General features: G+C 31.4%; 2 protein-coding genes across 8 annotated transcripts; both read right to left on the bottom strand.

Annotated features, from left to right (window-relative positions):
• Window positions 1-680: 680 nt before the first annotated feature.
• Window positions 681-3,343, bottom strand: fy (fuzzy planar cell polarity protein-like protein). 2 transcript variants are annotated; one of them, XM_013320909.1, is made up of 8 exons: window positions 2,954-3,343; window positions 2,749-2,870; window positions 2,351-2,618; window positions 2,070-2,267; window positions 1,630-1,829; window positions 1,283-1,461; window positions 970-1,102; window positions 681-857 (listed from the first exon to the last, which is right to left on the bottom strand). In XM_013320909.1, exons 1-8 carry the CDS (start codon window positions 3,029-3,031, stop codon window positions 800-802), a joined length of 1,236 nt encoding a protein of 411 aa, XP_013176363.1. In that variant the 5' UTR covers window positions 3,032-3,343; the 3' UTR covers window positions 681-799. The 2 variants fall into 2 exon arrangements, with proteins under 2 accessions (XP_013176363.1, XP_013176373.1); XM_013320919.1 differs by lacking the exon at window positions 2,954-3,343 and having other exon boundaries at window positions 2,351-2,604; window positions 2,749-2,864.
• Window positions 3,344-3,393: 50 nt separating this feature from the next.
• Window positions 3,394-9,713, bottom strand: LOC106127831 (mitochondrial sodium/hydrogen exchanger 9B2). 6 transcript variants are annotated; one of them, XM_013326104.1, is made up of 13 exons: window positions 9,686-9,713; window positions 8,116-8,171; window positions 8,020-8,043; window positions 6,983-7,007; window positions 6,534-6,676; window positions 5,913-6,144; window positions 5,365-5,534; window positions 4,927-5,141; window positions 4,618-4,789; window positions 4,385-4,539; window positions 4,142-4,306; window positions 3,770-3,953; window positions 3,394-3,694 (listed from the first exon to the last, which is right to left on the bottom strand). In XM_013326104.1, exons 2-13 carry the CDS (start codon window positions 8,141-8,143, stop codon window positions 3,621-3,623), a joined length of 1,587 nt encoding a protein of 528 aa, XP_013181558.1. In that variant the 5' UTR covers window positions 8,144-8,171; window positions 9,686-9,713; the 3' UTR covers window positions 3,394-3,620. The 6 variants fall into 6 exon arrangements, with proteins under 6 accessions (XP_013181558.1, XP_013181557.1, XP_013181559.1 ...); XM_013326103.1 differs by lacking the exon at window positions 9,686-9,713 and adding an exon at window positions 9,132-9,397; XM_013326105.1 differs by lacking the exon at window positions 9,686-9,713 and adding an exon at window positions 8,687-8,704.
• Window positions 9,714-10,134: the final 421 nt, after the last annotated feature.

The following is a 10,134-nucleotide window of genomic DNA, read 5'->3' on the forward strand; positions in this document are numbered from 1 at the left end:
TCGACAATTTAAAAATGAAAAGATTTTCAATGTGTTGTGAAATTTTCTTTGTATGTCAGATAAATTAAATGAATTTTTATACCTTTATTACATCACTATGTTTTAATATACATGCATGAAACATTTAAACTGTAAATTATTATTTATTCATAGTAAATCAAATTAAACATGCTGAATAACATGCAAATAATATAACCAATTTTATATTTTAATGGTACGTTTTTTTTAAACTAATGTAGAAGCAGTTTATTGTACAATCTGAATCATTGTGAATTATTTTACATCATTTTATTTGTAAAAATAAATCATGTAATGAATTTATTTGAAACAAAATCAATATTCTAAATGCATGTATTTATAATAATTGAGCTATAAAGGTTGCTGCCATAATGTATTTTTAACACGAGTGAAGATTTTATGATTTAGAATACCTTGGATGAAGCATGTACAACACTATAATGCAATATATTTAATATGCATCACAATTACAGTTATTCATTTATGGTTATTGAATAAATTAATGGAAGTGATTCAAATAGGCCTTTTTTGTATTTATTTTGGTAATGAGGCCTATATAGTGGACTTATGTCCCGATCTGGGTTAAGCCAGCACATTGTGTTTGTGTTTGAAGATGCAAATAAAACAATTTTAAATTATTTCTGTTTTATTTTTTATTATATATATGATTTATAATGGACGGATTATGCAATACAACTTGCAGAAGCATTTTATTCTTATCAACATTAACAAATTAAAATATAGCAAACATTTTATTGTTTAATCGGGTAATTAGATTTTCTTACCAATGTATATCTTTGTTCGTAAGAAATTCTTGTAACATTTGACTGGTTAATAATCTGAAGGAAAAAAGATTGATGAATCATAGATTAAATTTATCTTCAAATAAACAGATAATTTACTATTCCATTTCTAAGCATTCCATAAGAATAATATTTCTTAACAGCTCACCTCATAGTGTGCGTTGGTATCGTGGGAGCGTAAAGTACACAACATAAAAGATTAGCCGATCTTTGAGCATGGCATTTGTGGTACTCTGAACTCCAATATGTTTCGGTTATCTTTCCCACAGATTCGTCGCTGTCTGAAAAATATGAACTATAACATTCCAAAGCAAAATATCTGTTCAAAGCCATATGTTAACAAAGAAAATTAGAGAATGAATATGTTGATATCCTTTTTCATATTGAAAATGCTTAAAATTTCCTAATTAAATACATTGAAGTATTGACATATTAATAATGCTCAAATAAAAATTAAATACCTTTATCTAAAATTTCTCTAAAGTTCAACTCCGGTGCCAAGTCCCTCGCTGAAGTAACGTAGAATGTTCGCAAAATATCTATGCGATGAGACCCTGACATTCCACGACCTTTTTGATTTGATAATTGTAGATGCCGGGAAAATACACACCTTCTTCGATTTATGTTAATTAGAAAAATGCTAAAATAAAATGTAAACAACAAAGAGTAATAATAACCAAGCATCTTGGACGATCTCTTTTCCTTAATTCTAATATTGTAGCCTTCAATATAAGAATTAAGGAAGAGATATCAATACAATTCTTTAAAAAACAACTTTAAATATAAGTTATAAGACTACAATACATACCCTAAAACACATGGTTCGAAAGTAATACTGGCTGGAAAGTTTCGTGGATGAACAAGCTTAGCTTCCTTTATAATCTGTGCATACCCTTCCCAGCACTGTAGCACAATCTCATCTATTTGGGACAATGCAGGAGTCGCACCACAGACCACAAGCACATATACGTCAGCTAACAATTTGCATGTTACTGCTCTAAATGCTACCTGAAATAATTTATTGCTTATATGTTACATAATAGTAGTTTAGCAGTCATATGCAAAGATATCAATTCTCTGTCAACGGGAGTTGTAACTTTTTGGAATGAGTTGCTATGTTATTGATATATCATTTCAAAAATACATAACTATAAACCATTTTAAGACTTAAAGATACAAACACTTAAAAATACAGAATCAATACATAAGAAATAAATGCATTATAGTAGTATAATTTTTAATGCTTACTTCAGGACTCATATATGGTAAGTATATCAATGTGTCTCGCAGTGGTGCCCCGTCTTGAGCTGCAGCCAATAGGAGCAGCAATCTTGATTCCCTCGGGTCTAATTCATAGAAATCAGAGCTTGTTGCTACTAAATGCCCATGTATACTGAGACAAGCCCATCTACCAGTAACTCGTTCTGCATAGTTGTCTAAAACTTGCTAAAATAAACATTAAAATGTACAGAAATTATAAATTAATAAAATTATTATTATTAAAAAAAGCAAAAGCAAGAACATAATACCTGTAGGTGCTGTGGTTGTGGACACAAAATGCTCTGTGTAAGGTCTAACACTAAAGTCATAGATGGCACAGAATTGGGGTCTAATGATTCTAACAAATAATCTAATATTGGATAACATTGTCTTAGATCCCTTTTTAATTGATCAATGTTCTTTAGATTTTCCAATTCTTTTTTTCCAACACAGAATACCATAACATCATGTATACAAGCAAGTAGGAGTTCTAGGTCACATTCCAGTCCTCCTGTTACTATACCTATGAGTGTCACACTAAAATTAAATAATTGTAAGTAAAGGATAACTTAAGTCCATTTACATTTCATAGTTCAATTATGAAAGGTTAAACAAGTTTTAACTAAGAAAATTATTGCGCTCAAAGAAGTATGTAAATATTATGTACCTTTTATAATATTCCTTCCAAAGTATACTACCATTTTCAACTTGTGAATTAATTACAGATAAGTTGTGGCATTTACTGAACATGTTTATGCCGTGGAGTGAAGCAATTGTCGAAAATTGTATCTAAACAAAAAAAATTAAAAAAAATTTATACAAAGTTCATTTAACATATCAACATTTAGAACATACAAATAAGTAATACAAACATTTTCATTGTTGCCGCGCTTTCTAGTAAATATTGGAACGCCACTTTCCGTTGCTACAGCTATTACAATTGCAGACATTTCAATTCAATTGTTTTTATTTATCAGACTTCTATAATTACAATGTTACCGCTATTTTAGAATATATAGGTACAATACATTAACCATTGAAAGGATTCCAATGTCAAAATGAACAACCACAATCCATCTAAATTAATAACATTATTCTAGTGTATTTTATAGCCATTATGTTGTGTTTAGTTCGATTTTAAACAATAGTTTTGTTTTGGCCTCCTTTAACTTTGTTTACTTTTCTGACACTTTTGTTTTTACACAAAAACCAACCAAATGTCAAAAAATATTTTCTGCTGCGAATTCAAGTATTTTGGAAAATAAATTATCGAATGTTCTGTCTTTTTAAGTATATTTTTATTTCGCGGGAATTTTGTAACAATTTTAACATACATATAAAACTTATGAAATAACAATACCAATGTAGATTACATTACATTACATACACAGTTAAGCTGAGCTGTAAAATGTACACTGGTATCACATTTTAGATCAGTTAATATCCAAAATATATAAAATTATCAATTCATTATAATATTAAGTACGTTAGTGCAAGTGGTACGTTTTCTTAACCACATTTTCTTGACGTTTATTAGTCTCACAATGGCGTTATTGCGGCAGGTCTCGCACTTTCTACATTTCCGTCATTACGCTCAAGAGCTTTTGATTCGGCTGAATTAAAAAGAAGAAAAATTAGTTTTTATTTAGCTTAATTGAATGAAGGGAAAGAAGACAATTTCGACTCACGTTCTCGACTTAATAGTTTCGGTCCAGTTATAGCAATAAGTATCGCGCCTAATGGTGCAGACAAAACTACGCTAAGAACACTCATAGCAAGAATTGTTTTAGCGTATTTCTCTTCATCAATAGGCGACAATCCAGAAGTTTGCCTATTTCTTACTAAATCCAACGCTGCCGGACCCAAGGCTGCCTAAAAACAAAGAATAAAATTATAATGCTATAACGCTTATGCACGCCCATCATTTTTTTGTGTATTTCAATCCATAGTATAGTAAAATGCTTACAATAAAAGTGACGACCAATATTGTTAAATTCTATTAATCATGACAGTTTTAAAATTGTAAAATTTAAGTTACGAATATGTAATTAACTACATACCTGGACCGTGGCTTTTGCTAACCACGTAACTCCAATAAATAGCTTCTCTCTCTTGTTCAGTCCACACCCAAAACTAACCAGAAAAGTGGCAATCATACGTAGTATTAAGCATGACACTAAGCAAATTGCACCCATTTTTATAACTTCAGGATCTAACGAGCTAATCTGTAAGAATATATTAAATAACATAAAAAAATTCAATATTACCTACCAGCTTTTTTGATTAAAAATTAACTTATTTACCGTAATTTGTGCTCCTGTAAATGCAAAAAGTATTGGCTCGAAGAATATCCATAAGATTCTGAAGATATTACTGACAGGGTTCTTATTTACAACCCATCCTTGCCTTTCCCAAAAAAATGCTGCTACAAATCCCGAAGACACGATTGCCAAAGGGCCTGTATATAAAAATATATTTTTACGTACATAAATATTTATTTAATTAAATAATTAAAAATAATTATGTTATATTATACCTGCACCACTCCATCCAATTAAATTAGATATAAATAGTGAGAATAAGCCTCCCAAAAATAAAATCAAAAATCGCAACGGCACCACATATGTATCTCCTTTCTCTGGAATAACTGAAGCTATAGTCCCCCAAAGAGATCCAAGTCCTATGCCCGCTAAAATTGATAATGGTCCCTGAAAAATAATTATTTTATATATTCTGCTTCTGTACAAAAGGTGACAAAATATGTCTCAATATTTGACGACGTTAGATTTTTAAGGTGTACTTTTTGAAAGTTTTCTTTTTAAAATAAAATTGACGATATACAAACCACGATAATATTGTAAGTAACCGAGCCCGTTGAGAACATAGCGTTCAATATAATAGCGAACACGGCCACACTTATTGAATCGTCGATCGCTGCGGCGGCGAGCAACAGTGTGGGTATGCCCTTAGCGACCCCATAGCCGGAGTCGCGAAGACGAAACAGACACGGCACTACTACGGCCGGTGATACTGACGCTATCATAGATCCTAGTAAAAAACCTGCAAACAGCTAACATTAATATACCTAGTATGTAAATGCGGCCTAAAATGTTACTAAGTGTCATAATTAAACCAATAATATGTCACTTTTAGAAATAAAACATGAAAGAAAAAGAATTTCTCCTCACTCTTCGAAGTCTTAGTCAAGTCAGTTTTACTCTGTAACAAGTGTCACTTATGTAGGTGAGCTTTTTTAGTCTAGTTTAATGGTAAAAATCCTCACCCCATATCCATGGCAGTGATAGAAAGAAATGCGATGACACGCATATAGCGACGCATTCAACTATCCACGGCAACAGGCCCAGCTGCAGTACCGCGGTGTAATGCTTCTTTAAAACCTTTGCGTCGAGTCCCAAGCCCGCTCTCATTAGTATAATAACTAGCGCTACTTTTCTAAAATTAAATAGAATAAAAAAAAAAACCTTGCAATAAATCGCCACTCTTGTCAAACAACGTGAGCACTAACTAAATTCTATTTTATGATATTACTCGTTGTTTCTGAGACCAAAATGCCTGTATAATACATATCGACATCTCGCATTATTTTTGACAAAACAGAGATAATATAAGTAATAAGTAAGTAAATTATGTTCAAAAACTTTGTAAAAACAGTGGACAAATAAAATCTTTGTGTAAAGGTTAGAAAATTATCTTTTAACTGTTATGTTTGAATCATTAATCAAAATATTTAATTTGCTTTAGCAAAAAAATATACGATCTGTTGTAATTTTCGAACTCAACACTACAATACGACACAAGATGACGTCTTACCTCAGATCTTGATTAAGTTTCCTATATTTATCCGTCATGTGCACTAAGTGGAGGTTTTGGAACAGTATGCCGGTGAGCAGCATGGCAATGAGCGCAGGTAATGTGGTCACCTTCAACCACAACCAGCCCATTAAGTACGCGGCAATGACTAGGATAGTCATGCTAAACAGTTCTCCATCTAGAGTTACTGCTTCTCCAATTTCTACGTACGCGATACCCCATACAAGTAAGACTGAAACGATACACTATTTTAAATATCTCACAAAAAAAAATCGGAAAATTTACACAGTGGGTAGTAACAAGTACCTACTTCTTACCACTAAATAAATGTTTCACTTTGCTTTTTTTAAGTATTCGAAAATTTTATGGATAGTGTGGTGACTAAAAACTGACAACGGACGACCCAAATTATAAGAAAAGGCGACCCATGAGATTAAGAAAAGTGTTTGAAAGGAGTCAAGTGTCAAGAAGTCAACTACGTTTCTCTGCTGTTAGAAGTTTTTTATGATGATTAAGTTCAATTAGTATCTGAAAATCCTTGGGTTTTTCAAAACTTTATAAGCAAATCGTTGCAAAACGAAAGTAAGTAATCGTTATTTAAATGAATATTTTATTACTTACAGAAAAGTAAAATACAGAGTTGTTGTGCTGATTGTCGGTACGTAGGGAAAAGTGGAAACGGAAATATCCTTTGCCACCATGACGGTCGCCAAGATGGGGTCGAGTCAGGTTGGTGGCATCGCAAACACAGTTTATGCCACCATCTGTAAATAATTAATGGATAAATAATAAGATATAAAATCTGAATTAGTGAAGTCCAAAATGTGTGTTAAGGGAAACAAAAGCTCTATTTATTGTCGGGCCTTTACGATGGGAAGTTAACACGGTTACGTGAAACAACACAGTCTCACAGAGAAAGACATTCGCAGCTTTGGCGCCCCTGTGAGTCCATCGCCCTGGGCGGTCTCCGCGTCCTGCTCTAACGCCGGCCCTGAATCCACAGGTTGGTATTATGATTATAACATTTTTGGTGTATATAAAAAATAATATTATATGAAATGTAAACTTACATAGAGTTTTGTTTTTCAGTATCATCTGTGAAGTAAATAATTTTAATTATTCATCAAATACGATATTAATCTTCACCAAACCTTTGTGCATATAAAACTAATGTAGTTATGCTATTATTACTAACATCCCGTGTATTAACCCAATAGAATAATTAAATTTCATCAATTATATAAGCAAATATTTATATACTTCAGGTTACACCTTATATAGATTAAAATGTTAAAATCAAAGATCAAAAACACAATGCATTTAGTTAGCAAATGAAGATATAATGGTTGTGGAATTACTTCTCTTAATAATAATCGAGACAAAAGCTGCAAGATATTTTTCCAATGAACGAAGACAACAGGTGAAGCTAAGCTAAAGCAAAGTGATTTTCAATTGGTTCTTGTTTGCGTTTTAATTTCTCACTTGTGAGGTGGAAACGACAATTTTAATTGGAAGAATAGCTTTTATAGGCTTACTTCAGCTCTTAGTTAAACATAAGTGCTACATAGAAACAGTTAGTAAATGAATGAAATGGAAAACGTAAATATCGGGACTGTTTGGTCGTGGGTAAACAGACTTAATACAGATATCGCGAGTAAAGCACGAGGAACTATGTTGAGGTAAGCCTTTGTTGCTTCAAGTCAAATACATACTGGTTATATTCAGTTCGTTTAACCTACGAGGTTACACGTTAATATAGTATGATTTTAAAATCAAACTTTCTATAAACGATTCGATCAGGTTAGATCTAAAGTAATATTTTAAGAAAGTATATCGCGCTTTGTCGCAATTAAAAGGCTAAGTAGTAGACCCAAGAAAGAAAATTTAAAGTATCTTCGGTATTGTAATAGTCCTATTTAATTGGTATATAGGTAATCATATACTAGTACATATATTGTATTAATCAGAGGTAGCAAGGCAAACAAAAAAACATGATTAGCGCATTAAGTTAATTAATTAAGTTAGTAGATGCACACAATAATGCAAGACAAAATATACCAGATAGGAGTAAGTTACGCATGCTTAAGATTCAATAAAAGTTATTTACCAACAAATGTGTAAACACGGACACCTAATGACATAAATAAAAATATTATTTTTTTACAATAATAGAATTAATAACGATTAAATAATAAATACACACCTGACTGTTCATAATTGTTATGTTCCATTTGTAAATCTAAAATACAAATGAGTTTCCTGAAAAACATATCGTATTAAAAAGAACGGATAAACTTTAGAATGTATATTTTCGTGGAAGGTTGAAAGTAGCGCCAGTGATGGAGAAATTTAGAAGCAAGAGTTTAGCGTGGTATAAACTTATGGGGAGAGATGATGATCACATTAATAAGAAAGTAATGATATTACTATGCTACAAAGGTAAAGAAAGATCGAAGAAAGTATGGATTGATTGTTTGAAAGAGGATATGCGTAAGAAGGGAGTGAATTTAGATATGACGGCTGATAGAGATATTTGAAAGAGTATTACACTCCGTACCGACTCTCCGTAGGACCAAAGGCAGGTTGAAGATAATTCATAGAACTTTTGGACTTAACTGTTTGGGCCGCGGTATTAACGCTTACTCCGATGCTGTTAATTTCAGAGTGTCGTAGATATCATAAACAAATATAGGTGTCACTATGTTTATGATTATAAAATTAAAATACTAATAAGGGTCATATATAAGAAATTTAAAATAAAGAAAATCCGTTACCTAAAATTCAGTTGTGTTACCAACCATTATTTCGTATTGTGGTTTCTTCATATAGGTACACATTGTTTTACGTGACATATATTTTTAATGGAAATTGACTATTACAATTTTTTTATCAATCTTAAAATTATCCGCAATAAAACGTTTTTAAACTTAAGCAAGCGCTAAAATACAGTTTAACGGAGTAATCCGTGAAAATTCCAGTAAACTTAGAATGTTAGAAGGTAGACCGAGGATACTTGGACTGAATTTATAGACTAGTATTTAAAAAAAAAACAGATGAATATTCCCCAATATAATTAACGTTGCAAACCTAACGTTGATACAAATGATAATGTTTTTTTTTTAATTTAGCTAATGTAATACCCAATTGGTTGGCCTTAAACAAAATATATTGGTAGGAACAAAAATATTTATAACGTAAATAATGAAAGAATTGAATTACCTTACTCCGCGTTATAAGATCTTGCATATGTTTTCTTTAAATAAGATAGCTTTAAATATATTTTTCATTAATGTTAAGTATAGAATATTAAGGAAAAAATGACGTAAAGTAAGGAAGACTGTTGCACGCGTACTGAATTAACGTTATTCGCAGCGTTAGAACTGTATAACACAACATAATGTTTTGAAATCGCGACTCATATAAGTCAAATGTCAACAAGATTGTGTTTTATTAAAATGAGTCGAGTAAACAGTAGTCAGTACAGTACATAGGTACTAACGCACTCGTGATTGTATGAGTCACATTAGTTCTATAAGTATTCCAATTTGTTATCTGTAATCTGTGTTTTTTTATTTATCTGTGGTTTACGCTTACAGCGATAGTAAATTATAATCTGTGGATGTTTTAGTTTTGCTCATTTGTTCAAAAGGTTCGAGTTGTAATTACACATTTTTGTAATGAATAGCAGTCCTCCGTACTATATAACATCAAAGAACGTAACTTGTGTTACAAAAAAAATTTCTGCAATGTGAGAATAAGCTAAATAATCTAACCTTATACCAGTGGTTGATTCTTGATATTATTTTCAGCTATATGTTTGATAGAAACGAAACCCTATTATAGCATTTTATACAATTTAAAAGTTAAATTAAAATTGTAATACTACGAAGAGAAACAAACGAATATAATAATCTGCTATTTACGGCACCAAGGTTAAATAAAATTTAACCATAAAGCCATGAGTTAGGACAACGTCTTTCTCCTAGATGTCGCTGTTACAAATCAAAAATTTGCTTTTTTTAAATACATCACTAATCTCAATCTGGTTATCATGTCCCAAATAAAACAAGAGGCGATGAGATTCTTATGTATGTACACTGGAAAGGTATTTCGATATAGCGATTTAAGGTCTCATCATACTTATTTTTTGGTTAAGATAAGCATCGAACCCTGGACCAGCTTAGTAACTATTAAGTTATTAAAACCCTAAGGCTATAAGTAC

The sequence above is a fragment of the Papilio xuthus genome, unplaced genomic scaffold (assembly GCF_000836235.2).
Source record: "Papilio xuthus unplaced genomic scaffold, Pxut_1.1 DF828952.1, whole genome shotgun sequence".
NCBI classification, from domain to species: Eukaryota; Metazoa; Arthropoda; class Insecta; order Lepidoptera; family Papilionidae; genus Papilio; species Papilio xuthus.